This window comes from Notamacropus eugenii, chromosome 5, assembly GCF_028372415.1.
Source record: "Notamacropus eugenii isolate mMacEug1 chromosome 5, mMacEug1.pri_v2, whole genome shotgun sequence".
In the NCBI taxonomy this organism is placed as follows: domain Eukaryota; kingdom Metazoa; phylum Chordata; class Mammalia; order Diprotodontia; family Macropodidae; genus Notamacropus; species Notamacropus eugenii.
Window position 1 is genome coordinate 405,596,666 of NC_092876.1, and position 15,189 is coordinate 405,611,854.

General features: G+C 34.2%; 1 protein-coding gene across 3 annotated transcripts in view; it reads left to right on the forward strand.

Annotated features, from left to right (window-relative positions):
* The window catches only part of TMEM131 (transmembrane protein 131), a 274,693-nt gene that overhangs the window by 198,664 nt on the left and 60,840 nt on the right, over positions 1-15,189 (forward strand). For all 3 annotated transcript variants that reach the window (XM_072614596.1, XM_072614595.1, XM_072614597.1), the window contains one exon: positions 4,096-4,218. In XM_072614596.1, coding sequence (XP_072470697.1) covers positions 4,096-4,218 — 123 coding nt within the window. The remainder of the gene's footprint in view (positions 1-4,095; positions 4,219-15,189) is intronic.

Genomic DNA, 15,189 nt, shown 5'->3' on the forward strand with positions numbered 1-15,189 from the left:
AAATTTATAACAATCGTGCCACCACTCAACTGATAAATGGTCAAAGGATATGATTTGACATTTTTCAGAGGAAGAAACCTAAGGTATCAATAGCCATATAGGGAGAAAATTGCTCTAAATCACTAATAATTAGAGAAATGCAAATTAAAACAACCACCCAATAACTATAAGACTAGCTAAGAAGACAAAAAGGGAAAATAACGTTCTGGAAAGGATATTGGGGAAAGGGACTCATCAATTGGGGCCTTAAAATATATGGATGTGATGGAATACTACTGTGCTGTAAGAAATGAGGAATGAGGTGGTTTTGGATGGGAAGATTCATGAAGTGATGCAAAGTGAAGTGAGCAGAAGAAGGAGAACAGTATGTAGTGTACATCAACATGGTGATCAACCACAATTTCAAAGGGCTCATGATAAAAAAGGGGTTCATTCACTTCTTGTGTGTGTGTGTGTCTCCTGGAGTTCTCACCTCCAAAGACAGAATTAATGGACTTTGGGTGCAAATTGAAGTATTTTTTTTATTTTTCTTGCTTTTTTCTTTCTTGGAGCCTGGTTAATGAATAATTTTTTTTTAATCATAACAGGTTCTATTTTTCTTGACTTCTCAGTGGGTGAGGAGGGAGATGGAATATGGACATAAAATAAAATTGAATTTAAAATTCTTTTGATTTAAAAAAAATGAAAATGAGATAAGAGCAACATTTACTGTTCAGGTGAATTTAAAAAAAAAAACAGAAATTGAAGACAAAGCCAAAATGCAAATTCAAAATAGAAAGAAATTAAATGATGAAATAATGAAAATTAGATTAAGCTTAAGGGAACCATAGATAATGAATCAATATCAAATGCTAAGCATAACACAGAATGGGATAGTAACTATAAAGTCATAAAGAAAGAACCAACTAAATTTCAAAAACCACAATTTTTAACATAAGTATAGATCATTTTAATGTCCCTCCAGAGTTGAACAAATCTAACAAAGATAAAGAGAAATATATTAAACTAAATAAAGAGTTGTAGAATTTGGATCTGAAAGACTTACAGTGGCCTTGCAAGGTAATATTAAAGACTATAACTATTTCTCAGTCTGACATGCTACCTTTTAACAGTACACAATCTGCACGGAGAAGCGATAAAGAAATGATAAAGTAGGAGTGTTAAACAGTCAGACCAAAGTACAATAAAACTTTTAATTAACAAAGGGAAGTCAAGGGAAAAGCTGTAGATCTGGATGACAATTGTTGACATGCTCAACAGTGAATAGGTCAAAAAAAATTATAGAAACAATAAGTTATGTGAATGGTAATTATAGTTGTGACTTGCTTTGCCAAAATTTTTGTAATGCAGCTGACGTAGTCTTCAGAGGGAAACTTATATTTCTGAAAATTTCCATTAACAAACTTTTTTAAAAGAGAGAAATTAAGAACTTAATTTTTATACAAGTCATACTTTTTCAGAGTTCAGAGAGCAGAAATCAAAGTTAATGTCCATTCATTAGTTAATTTCTCAGTAGTTGTATATTATAGAAAAGGAATTATTACCACAATGTAGGAAATGGTGAATGTGATTTAGAAAAGAATAAGTAAAAAAAATCAGAGGAACATATATGTTATATGTACATATAACATATATGTATATATTTGTTCATAACCTTGCAAACTTGAAAGAACAACTAAAGTGAACCAAAATTGAAAGAATGAGAAAATAAGTATACTTCTCTCCCTCTTTACAGAACTGAGAGATTATAGATTTGAAACATTACACTTAACTTTCAGATAATTGATATGGCAGTTTTGCAAAGCTTTTTTCTCTTTTATTTTTTTTTTTTTTGTTACAATGGGTAATTCTCTGGGTAGAGTAAGAGTGAGTAATAGATTTGGAAGCCAAAGTAACGTAAAAAACTAAAGAGATGAATAAAAATTTTTAAATCTTTGATAATATATTAGCAAGGACTTTTGAAAGATACTTATGGTTTATCTTTTTTAAAACAAATAAAAACCTTAATTTATAGATCCTTCTCTTGTTCTTTCAGGTTTGTAGCAGTTGGCTTTAAGGCCAGCCAAGCTCTTAATTTCTTGATTATTAATTTTTATATTTAATTTGGGTGCCCAAAATATGTGGCAGATTTTTCATATTTTCTGCTTCATACTCATTGTCTTTATGAAAACTTATATTATACTAATCAGTTTTACTTTAGGGATGGAAAATTCCATTTAAATTTTTTAGGATAGGTCTCCTGTTTCAAATTTAATATTATAAAAGAGCATACAAGCATGCCTCAGAGATACAGCAGATCTAGTATCAGACTGCCACAATAAAGCAAATATCACAATAAAGTGAGTCACGTGAATTTTTTGGTTTCCCAATGAATATAAAAGTTACATTTGCATTATACTGTAGTTTATTAAGTGTGTGATAACATTATGTCTTAAAAAACAATGTATATGCCTTAATTTAAAAGTACTTTATCATTTAAAAAATACTAAAAAGCATTTTCTTTATAGCATCATCCTCAGTGCTTTTTAGAAACCAAACATTTTTGAGTTGTTCTGTGTACAGCTTTCTGCTATGACTAAGAAATTTCCTAATAAGTCCATATCAGACTTCAAAAAAAAAATCACCTGAACCTTTAGCAAGTCAAAATTTTTTTGCTGGTGGAGAATCTTGCTTCTGTGTTGATGGCTGCTGACTGATCAGGGTGTTGGTTGATGAAGGTTGGGGTAGCTGTGGCAGTTTTGTAAAATAAGAGAGCAATGAAGTTTGCCTCATTGATTGACTCTTCATTTCACTTGAACAGTTAATGGACATTGTAGGATTATTAATTTCCCTAATTTCATTATTGTGGCTTAGGGAATGGGGGAGGCCCAAGGAGAGAAAAACAGAGAACAAGGAAATGAAAATGGCCAGTTGGTGGAGTAGTCAGAACACACACAACGTTTACTGATTAGGTTCGTCATCTTATATGGGCTTAGTTCATGATGCTCTAAAATAATTAGAATGATAACATCAAAGATCACAGATCACCATAACAGATATTATAATGAAAAAGTTTGAAACATTGTGAGAATGACCAAAATGTAACACAGAGACATGATGTGAGCATATGCTGTTGGAAAAATGGCACCGATAGACTTACCCAATAGTATTACCACAAACTTTCAATCCATAAAAAAAAACACAGTATCTGTGAAATACGATAAAACAAAGTATGCTTATAAAACAATCACAATGGTGGGCTAGTGTGGTGTGAGCTTAGTCAAGACTTTTTGGTATATTGATTTATTCTGTTACTTCTTCCATTAATTCTACCATATATGTCAACATTTAGCATAGTGCTACGTGCATAGTAGGCATTAAGATATTTGTTTAATAGAGAACAAACTAAAGAAAGAGCTTGTCTGTCTTATGAACAGCAAAACCAAAAACCACATGGATTCAGTTTAACTTAAGGAACAGTTGTCTGGTTGTTTTCTAGTAAGTGACTAGGTAGCGACTGACCACAGCATCACCTAGGACTGGGCTAGCTATTTAGTTATAAATTGCTTTACTCTAGAAAACACCTTAGAAATTGAACAAAGGGAAAGTGAAAAGGGTTTGGAGATAATCACCTTTTGTTTCATTTTTCTGACTTCAATACCATTAACTCCTGGTGTCTGTCAGTCATCAGCCAGCATTTATTGAGTCCTTACTGTGTGCCATATACTGTGCTAAGGGTTGGAAATCCAAAGAAAGGCAAAAATAAGATCCCTGCCCTCAAGAAGTTCACATTCTAAGGTGGGTGGTGGGAGACAATATGTAAACAACTGTGTGCATATGTGGTAGTGTATTTTTAATTCTTAATAACCATATAATAAAAATAATTATACAGAAAATGTGTTTGCTACATCATATATATGTGATTAAAGAGTGATCAATAGGGTCACACAAATAATATGTGTTGGAAAAGGGGTGTGAGCCTCGGTCTTTTGAACTCAGAGACTAGCTCTCTATTCCGCTCCATAATGCTGTTTGCTTCTCAGTCTCAGTTTTAGGTAAATTAAGGTAATAGAGACACAGCTTAAATACATCTTTTATTTTTCTCCTTTGAAACAGGTATTTGGTGTTGGTGTTCCAAACCCATATAGATTGCGCCCCTTTATTGGGGCCAGAGTTCCTGTAAATAGCAGTTTTTCGCCTATAATCAATATACACAATCCTCACAGTGAACCTTTACAGGTAAGTGCATCTTGATAACTTATGTGATCTTGCTGAAGAAAGAAATAAAAGAAATTACTTGAAAACTCAGTTACTGAAGGATTAAGGAAATTGCTCCAAAACTGAGTTACTTCTAGATTGGGGAGTGGGATAATGTAGTATTTTAAAGACTGCATTTATTTGTATTGAAAATACTGCTTTTCATCTTCTTTGGATTTGGTGTCTTCTCCTCAGCCCAGATGTTTCATTATAAATGTATTAAAAGAAAGGAGAATGCTTTTGTAGATCTCTCTTTGGCCTAAATTTACTTCTGAAACAACTTTAAAACTGCTGGGATCTGCAGTGTAAAATACTTTAAATAGTTTCACAGTGGTCTGTTTCTCACCGTACAAGATTTCTTCCTTTCTAAGCTAATGTCTGAAGTTGTTGCTATCCCAATATAAATGTAAGCAAATCATCTCTGATAATGGAGTCAAATGGAAACGGGAAAAGGACTAAGATACTGTGATGCTGTGGGTATGTTTTTGGTAATTAAGTTATAATTCCAGTTTCTTATTTCAGTAATCTTTCACTGGTGCTTAGAAGTAAAAGGATAGCCAGTGGAAAAATGTATACTACATTTTCCTTCAGTCAGTGCTAGAACAGACGTGTCCAGGAGTTGCCACTATCTCCAGCCATTTCCCTTACTAAATGTAACCCCTTTCCCCAGTTCAGCGCATGTGAAACACCAGTCCTACAGCCTTTAACTTTTACACTATTGTGGTCATTATCATCTATACTTTTAGCCTTCCATTTTGTGTACTCTATGAACATGAGATTTACTGGTACTTCCTATTGATACTTCAGAAATTCTTTAACCAAAGCAGAGCAGCACATCGATAACTCTTAGAATAAGTTCCAAGGACCCAATATATATGCAAAGCTGTTTGACTAAAATCTAGAGATTTAATTCTGAGTGTCTTGGAAAACCTACAGTTTAATCTGGTGGGGCCAAGGCTCACAGCCTCCCACATGTGGTTGCTTATATAATAAGTATTATCTGACCCACCAGTTTTTGGAGCTAAAATATTGTTTCTCCACACAGAACCCTGTACTAGAGGTAATACTAAGCAGCAAAATGGTCAGAAAGGAAATAAGGAAAATACAAGGTACATCAGATATTCAGTCCACGAATAATGAAGAATAACCTCGAATAAACAGGAATTGCTTTCCATGTTATCAATTGTGGAGGATTTTCCCAACTTGCCCAACACTGACAGGAAGATTCTGACAGAGGATGCTACAGTGACTAGCCCATAGTAGGCACTTAATAAGAAGTTTAATTCCATTAATTAAATAAACATCACTTGTCAAAGAAGAGTATGATTGTAGCCAACATCTTTTACAATACATAAACGAATCAAGGAAGATATGATAAATCTTTTCTTCTTCTGTCATTCCTAATGATAAATTGATGTCATTTTGCCTCCTTAGGTAATAGAATATCCTTCTTGTTCTGGCTAACTTCTGTAACAGATCTTCAGAGAAACTCCACCTACATACAACTGTTATTTTTTCCCTCAGCTATTTTCAGAAAGGCCCGCAGTCAGAGGGAAAGATTTGTTGTTCCCTTTTGCCAAAATATGCAGCATAAGCTGCTGCACACTGCAGTGGAGGAGTGATATTACATATATCTGAGCTCATGTTCTTTCCTCTTTCCTACCACTGCCACTGTCCCACTGTTAGGGAAAATCAGCAACAATGAAATATATTCTTCTGACCACAGATCTTGATTCCAGCTCTATAATGAAAAGGAAGCATCTGCAGTACTCTTGTCTGTTTGTATATGTGTATATATACAACCATACATGTGTACATTATTTATGTATATTTATACATACATGTATATGCATATATAAATAGTATCACCTTACTTGGTTATACCAGCTGCCATTTGGGGTTTTTTTTTCTCAAACACATTACTTATCAAAATGTCATCTAAGGCAAGGTAATTTTCTTAAAATTCTAATATGCTTCTCCTTTTCATTTACCTTGGTACTGTTCACTTAGTGTACAAGTTATACTAATATTTTATGCAAGAGTTAAGTTTAATCTAGTGGATTTAAAGTAAACTTTCCAAAAGCATATGGTATAAAGGATATGGAAAAGGATGACTGGTGCCCTTATAAAATCAAAATTTAAAATATTTATCTGTAAGACATTTTCAGCTTGATGCAACAACATCATGCTACACTGTGGTCAGTTTTACATTCCCCCAAATTTAAGAAAATATAAGCAAAAAAGAATTATTTTTAATCTGCATACTTAGCAGAAATAGCAAAAACATAAATAGCAGAAATCAAAATCAGTAATGTATTGTTGTCCCAGTTTCAATAGACTCCTCTGTAAACTTGCTCAAAACATTCATGTTGCTATTTTGCCTTTATTTCCCTTCATTTTCTTTTTTTATTTAATTTTTTCCCAAAACTTAAACACCAGAAAAGAGCATTTCCACATATAGTCAGTTCTGCTATCATTTGACATACACATTCCTAAAAATCGTTCCATTAGGTAAAATAACACAATGGAAGTCACAGGCTAGGGACACAACCCTTAGGAACATCAGCAATGACAAAGAAAAAAAGGAACCTAATAAAAATGGTAACATAGTATTATACATGTTATATGATTAAGAAATATATTAACACTACTGTAAATGGTGACAGTGCCCTTGACCTCAGGTTGCTGCTTAGCCTGCACCCTAGTTCCCACAGAGCCTGGCCTGTCAAAGTCTAATGACTTGGGGCTTGGTTGGTCAACTGAACTTTGAACTTCTGGAGCTTTGGTGGAAGATAGGGGCCTGTGGGAGGGTCAGACTAGCCCTCAACCACCTACAGCTCCTATGCCAGGAGAGACACAATAAACAGGGCACTTTAACAGGAACAAGACCTGAAGTTTGCTTGTGGAAGCAGGCATCAGAGGGTTATAGCTTATAATCATTTGTTATGAAGTAATGCTGTTTTCTGTGCTATCTATTCTGTGTTATCTCAAACAAAATTGCATATAATCAAACAAAATTTGAATTTGTTCAGACTGTTCCCTAATATATCAGTCAAGTTGGAACAAATTTGCCTTTTCAAAACAATTGATAGCAGATCTGCCTGCACACAGCAGAACACCAAGAGAGGATTATATAGAAACTGAGACTCTCCGTTTCATATTCTTGCTTTTAAAAAAAAAGTATATAGCAATTCCACATGTTGTTTTCAAAATTATTCTACTTACCTGTGCTTCCTTCTGATTTTCTTTTTGTTCCCTTGCCTTTTTTTCTTAGCAGTATTATTGCTAACTACCCTATTCACCAAACTTCTCTCTCAATTGAAATCTAGAGAACGGAAGAGGGGTGGAATCCCTTGTAATCAATAAGTATAGTCAAGCAAATAGAATCCACATAATGGCCCTTTTCAAAAAGATGTTTGCCACTTTCTGTACCTTGAGTTCCTCAACCTTCCATCAGAATGTAGATAACATGCTTCATCACCTGTCCTCTGGAGACATGATTGGTCATTGAATTGATCAGAGTTCTTAACTCTTTCAAAGTTATTTGAATTAAAATGTTGAGTTAAATTAAAATTTGAATTAAAATAACCTCATTATAAGAAAGAGTAAGTTCCACCACCTCATTCCTTCTTTTCTATACTGACATTCCTTTTACCTTCCCTTTTCTTTCCTTTCTTAAAACCCTAAGAACAGAACCAGTCTGTTGTTATACCCACCTCTGTTTTGTTATTTAACTTTTTCATACTCTTTGAAGGAATTAGAGTTTTAAAGGGACATTTCTTGTTTGGGGTTGGTTTTTTTTGTTTGTTTTTTTTCCTTATCATCATTTAGCACCTTTAAATTGATCAAGTAAATTTACCTTTTTAGGTTTTGAGTCTTGTGTTTGCATTTCTGAGGTCTTTCTCAGTTCTAATCTTTTCATCAGAAATGCTTGAATGTACTCATTCCATCAAAAGCCTACTCTTTTCTCTGTTGGATTATACTTAAACTTTTCAGAATAAGCTAATCTTAGTTGTACATTTTTATCTTTTGCATTTTGAAATACTGTATTCCAAGATCTCCTTTCAATTTTCATAGAGATTCCATATCTTATGTAATCCTAACTGTGGTTCATTGATGTTTGAACTGCTTCTTTCTGTATATTTTCAGCAATATTTAGTTGATATGTAAGCTCTGGGTTTGGAATATAATTTTTCTGGGACTTTTCCTATGGGGCTTTCCTTTAGGAATTGATTAATGGATACTTTCTATCCTCATTTTACCCCTTAGTTCTAATGGATCTTGGCAGTTTTTTGATTTATTTGAAATATAATGTCTAAGCTTTTTTTTTTATCATGGTTTTCATGGAGTCCAGTGATTCTTAAATTATCTAACCCTAACCTGTTTTCCAGGTATTTGATTTTGATATCACATATTTTATTTTTAGCCTTTTCATTTTCTAATATTTTTTGCTCTCATGTAGTCACTGGTTTCTGTCCTTCTGTTTTTATTTTCAGAGTCTGTTACATTACTAAGGTTTATTACCTTCACTTACCTTCACTTCTAAGCTGTTTAGTCTCCTTCCAGTACCTTCCTCCAGAGCTTATATATCTCTTGCTTTATTTCTTCTACTTGTTGATAAAATCTTAGTGGAAAATCCATTTTTTATCCATTGAGTCACTGCCTGCAGTTGTTTCAGAGTTATATACTACTTATTTTGGGGAATGGGGGGAGGGGGTTCCTAACGCAGGCCTGCGCAACATTCAGCCCACAAGTCATGAAAAGATTTTGGGCAGCCATGAAAAATGTAGAGGATGTAAAACAGGCATGCCCAACATACCTAACCCAGGCTGCTTTGGCAGGCCCCAAGTGGCCTGTGAGCTGTATGTTGTATAGGTCTTTTCTAGAGCTCAATAATGTTGTTTATGCTGGTTGATAATTTCATTTTATTTACTCATCTCTGCAGCATTAGTTACAAAATTAGCTTTGTTCTAGGGCCACTTTTAACTGGGGCCTCACTGCAGTACAGCAATCATTTTATTCCTGCCCAATTGATTCCATATCTCTCCCCACTAAAGCTATTCTAAACCTTCCCTCTTCAAATTTTCCATATCTCCTGAGGGCCTTGTCTCTTTCTTTTATTGAGAAAATTGAGGTCATTTATCTAAGACTCACACTTTTTCCATTGTCTCTACCTCAGACCTCCTTGATTTTATTACCCCTTTTCTCCTCCCCTAGTCTTACAGAGGCAGTCCTTCTCATTGCCAAGGCCAATCCCTCTGCATGTTTAATTGATTCCATTCTGTGTTTCTGTGAAGGTACCACCATCCTCTCAGTCACCTACCTCTGCATCACCCTCAATTCCTTATTCTTCTTCACCCCACAGATCCAGTCATTTATCAGATCTTGCTGCTGCTTGCTCCACAATATCTTTGGCATTTAACTCTTTTTTTCCCTCTCATATAGCTATGAGCTTATCCTCAGGTCCCTCACCACCTTAATCCTGGATTATTGTAACAGTCTGCTACATGGAAGCTTCTACCCTCTAGTCCATCCTGTGGACTACTGACAAAGTAATTTTCCTTCAGATCAGAAATGACCGCGTCTCCTTGAAAACCAGGGGGCTTTCTATTGTGCATAATAAGATATAAATTGTTGTGTTTAGACTTTACCATTATACTTCAGTGGATTAAATAACAAGAACCTGGGGACGCTTGAATTTTATACTTTCTATAAAGTCACTAAAATTTGTATCATTACTATTCTAATTGTGAGATTTTTGTCCAACATTCAACAAATTGACACACTAATAGAAGAACCAAACTAAAATGAATATTTGTTATTATCACTATTAATGAAATCAAAATACCCAAGAAATTTTAGCCAAGTGGAAGGACTGGTCAGAAATTCTCCTTGGAGAAGTGAATGAAGGAGTTAGCAAAGTTGGTTTCATTGTGCCCCCCAAAAGAAGAAATAGATTTTATCTCATGGGACTCTTAGTCATTTCACTTACAGTGCTTATTATAAAAACAATCAAAAAGGATACCATGAAAATACTTGACATTTATGTGCCAGCTTCTGTGGCAGAGAATAAATAAATTCTGTGTACAGTTTCACCTAGGCAGCTATTTGGCATAGTGGATACAGCACTAGTCCTGGAATAAGGGAGACCTGAATTCAAATCTGATCTCAGACACTTACTAGTTGTATGATCCTGTGCAAGTCATTTACCTCTTTCTGCTTCAGTTTCCACAACTGTAAAATGAGGATAATAATAGCACCTACCTCAGGCTGTTGTGAGGATCAAATAAGGTAAAAAGTGCCTAACGTAGTAGTAGGTACTTAATAAATTCTTATTTCCTCCTTTCTCTTCCCCCCACTTCCCAAAAGAATGTATCCTGCCAGTTTATAGCTTGATATACAGTGACTTAAGTTAGGGTAAGTTTATGGAATATAATGCATTGTGTTGTAGCTTTCCTTCTTGTGTTATCAATAAGAAATAATATTTTTAATGTTTGTGTATTACTTAGAAGCCTCATACTTGTATATCATGAATACTTTATTCAAGGAAAGCTAGAAGGTGTTGGATATGATGAACACCACATAATAGCAGAAAAATTGAAATTGACAGTATCTTAAAAGACTTATTACTAAAGTCAGAATCATTTCATAATTATACCTCTGCATAGTCAATTTACCACCTAGTTAGAATTAAGCTAAAAATTAACAGAAGCTTAGAATTTCAGAAATGAAAGAGATCTCAGTCTAATCCATCTAGTTCAATCCACAGACAAAAAGAACCCACTCTGTAACATACCTAGCAGGTGTTCTTCTAAATTCTGCTTGAAAAACCTACAAATACATGAAGATAGCTATCATGTCCCCACTACCTCTTTTCTAAGCTAAACAGCTAAACATGCCCAGTTCTGTTGACTGATCCTCATATATCATGGATTATGACTCCTCTAAAGGGCACAAAATGAGACACAGTACTCCATTTGAAATCTGACAAGGACAAAGTATAATGGGACTTACTGTCATCTTCTTATTCTTGGAAGTTATGGCTTTCTTAACATGACCTAAAGATTACATTATCTTGTTTTGGCCACCACATCACACTACTAAACTTAAATTAGGCTTATAGTCCACTTAAACCTACAGATCTTTTTCAGAAAGCTTATGTCTCAGTATACTTCTTCCATATTCTGTTTTCAAATATGGTTTTTGTATCCAAGTGCTAGACTTTACTTTTATCCCTATTGAATTTCTTCTTCAATCTAATACTCTAGCCTATCAAAATCCATTTGAATCCTGACTCTTTCATCTCTCTGTGTTTATTCTCCTCAGTTTTGGGTCATTTGAAAATTTGATGCATACCATCTATTTGGTATACTTTTATTCAAGTCATTAATAAAATTGTTAAATGGCACTAGACTGAACACAGATCCCTGAGGAACTCCACTAGAGACATCTTGCCACATTGGTATTGAACCATTAACAACTCTTTTAGTCCAGACATCCATGTTATAGATTCTTCTGATTACATTATCATCTAATCCATATCTCTCCAGCTTCTCCACAAGAATATTATGAGATACTTTATCCAAAACTTTGCTTTTAAAGTCTAAAAAAGCCACAGCGTTAACATTCCCCCCATTTGGGATCTTTGTGCTCTTGTTAGGAAAGGTGATTAGGTTAATCTTATCTCCATCTCTTGATGAAACTGTGTTGGCTTTTTGGACACTGAGCTTTAATGATCAGTTCTAGTATTTTTCTAGGAATCAGAGTCAAGTGCACTGGCCATAGTTTAGGACAGTTTTATTTGAAAGTGAGGACATTTTTCTCTTCTCCAGTCTTCTGGTATTTCTCCAGTTTCCAGAATTTTTGACATATCTCTGACAGTCTTAAAAATCACATCCACCAATTATTTTAAGACCTGAGGATGTAGTTAATCTCAGCCAGGTGCTGTGGGAGCTGGATATTTTCTCACTGTCTCATCTTTCTCAAGTATCAACTCCCTAGTTATCATTTTTATTTTGTCATTTCTAGTGAAAAGGTCATTCTTGGCAGAGAAAATTGAAACAGTTAGAATTGAGCAGCTGTCCCTCTTCTGTTACAGTCACATGTAATTGTCCCATCCACCTAAAGCATATTGTCTTTGGGCTTCCCTATTTATTCTCACCAGCATCAGTTCATTTTCAGTTTTGGCATTCTTAACACTTCTTTATTGAATCAGGCTCTTATAGTCATCTTTTATAATCAGCTGTAAGGCGCCTCCCTCTTCTTTACATTCACATTGGTATTTTCCGACAAATCCCATAGTTTTCCTTTTAGAATTTCATCCTTGTGCATCTTGCATTGTTTCTGGGCTCATTTCCCTTGTAGTATTTTACTCTATAGGATCCTGGCCTTCCTCTGAACCATTTTGTGAAATCTGCTTTCCTAATAATCCGAGATACGCATCACATTCTTAAGGAGAGAGGAGCCCCTTCCCCTGAGGTTCCTCTCATTCCCATCAAAGCAACAAGTTCTTTCTCTCTATTAGAGAAAGAAATATTGGTTCCTCTACTTTTCAGAAGGATGAAATGATCACTGAGACAAATCCAAAAGCTGTCAGAGGTTCTGCTTTTGGAAGGGAGAGAGCATCTATTGTAGATGTCCGGATAATTGAAGTTCCTCATCACTACTTTGTCACGTCCCCAAAGGGGGGGAAAAGAGGAGGAAAAGACATTGCTTATGATTACAGCAGCAGCTGCAAACTACTGTTGACTCAAAAAATGGAAGATGAATTGAAGTAAAGCTATCCTGACCATTTTTTAGAGTAAGTTCAACAGGTTTAAAATTGTCCCCATTATAAGAGCAAATAGGACCAGAAATCACTTCAGTCAGTAAACATTTAATTTCCTTAACCAAAGAAACATGGCAGCACAATTTAACATAAATCTCATTTGTAAAATTCTATCCAAGAATTGGATAAGATTAAGATAAGACAACATGATTGCAAACAATACTGCTTCACAAAACACAGAAAAGGAGAACTGAAGGGAAAACAATCCTACAGAAAGTTTGACATGGGACCCAAGTCAGGCTAAATTATCTGGAGAACTTTTATAGATGACGCTGAAAGGGCAGCAAATGGAAACCAAAAGAAAACCAAATTACTAGCCTCAAAAATGGGGTGAATTCACACCCAATGAAGATGAAATAAAGGTAATTATTAGGAGCTATTTTGCCCAGCTGTATACCAACAAAACTGACTATCGGAATGAGATGGATGAATATTTTCAAAAAATATAAATTACCCATATTAACAAAACAAGAAATAAAATATGTAAGTAGTCCTATCATAGAAAATTTAATTGAGCAAGCCATCAATGAACTCTGTAAGAAAGAAGCCCCAGGATCAGATGGATTTATAAGGGAATTCTACCAGACCTTTAAGAATAATTAATTGCAATATAATTTTTTAAACTTTAAACTTTTTAAAGTTTAAGCTTTTTAAAAATAGCTAACGAAGAAGTTCTATTAAATTCCTCCTATGAAACAAATATATTCTTTTTTACCTAAACCAGCGAAAATCAAAACAGAAAAAGAAGACTACAGACCAAATTTCCTAATGAATATCAATGCAAAAACAAAAATTCAGGAAGGAAATTGCAGCAGTGTATCACAAAAATCAAGCAGGAGAGTAGGAGAGGAGCATTTTTCTCTGATCCAAGGTCTTGTTTTTAAAATATATTGCAAACTGAGTCAAATTTAATAACGAATCAAAGATATCAATTGCCATTTTTCAAAGGAAAAAATCCAAGTCATTAATAACCATATAAAAAATGCCTAAATCATTACTAATTAGAGAAATGCAAATTAAAATAACTCTGAAGTACCATCTCATACCCATCAGATTGGCTAAGATGACAAAAAAAGGAAAATGATTAATGCTGACAGGAATGTGGGTAAAAAGGCATTCTAATGTACTGTTGATGGAATTGTCAACAAATCTCACCATTCTGGAAAGTAATTTGGAACTATTCCCAAAAATCTATTAAACTATACATATTTTTTGATCCAATGATACCACTACTAGATCAATAACCCAAAGAGAGCAAAGAAAGAGGGAAACGATTCCTGTGTATAAAAAAATTAAAAACAGAATACTCATTCTCTTGCTGTCTCTCTCCATCTGTCTCTCTTCTACGTCTATGTCTGTCTCTCTCTCTCTCACTCACTCTCTCACTGAAGAAATGCCTATCAGTTGGGTTATGGCTGAACAAGTTATTGTGTATGAATACGATGAAATACTATTGTGCTGTAAAAAAGTGATGAAGGAGTGGTTTCAGAAAAACCTGGGAAGATTTATGGGAAATAACACAGAGTGAAGTGATCAACACCAGAAGAATAATTTGTTCAATAATAGAGATAATATAAATATTACAAAAATGTAAAAAATAAAATAATTATATGATTATAATGATTATAAAAATAATCAGCTTTGAAAGACTTAGTAACTCTGAGCAATGCAAAGACCAGTCACAATTCCAACTCCTGATGAAACATTCTGTCCACATTGATACAAAGAACTTATAGGCTTAAAATGCTGATTGGAGCATAGTTTCCTTTTTTCCTTCTTTTTCTGAAATATGGCTCGTGAGGAAATTTTTTTTGCATGAGTATACATATTTGTAATAGGTTCTTTTTTTTCTTGCTTTCTAAATGAGCGGGGAGGTGGGGAGAGGAAAAAAAGAACTTGGAAGTGAAAATAAAATGAAAAATGACAAAAATAAAGCTATATCCAGGAACAATATTTCTGATCCACTAAAGCATTTCATTTCTTATTGATTTATACTTTTTACATACTTAACACTTATCAGTATTGAAGTTACATGGTGAATAAATTTTGTTCATTCTGATTCTGAGAACATTGGGGTACATGTTTCTAGGCTTATCTTTTTAAATTATGATACTTTGAATATCAAG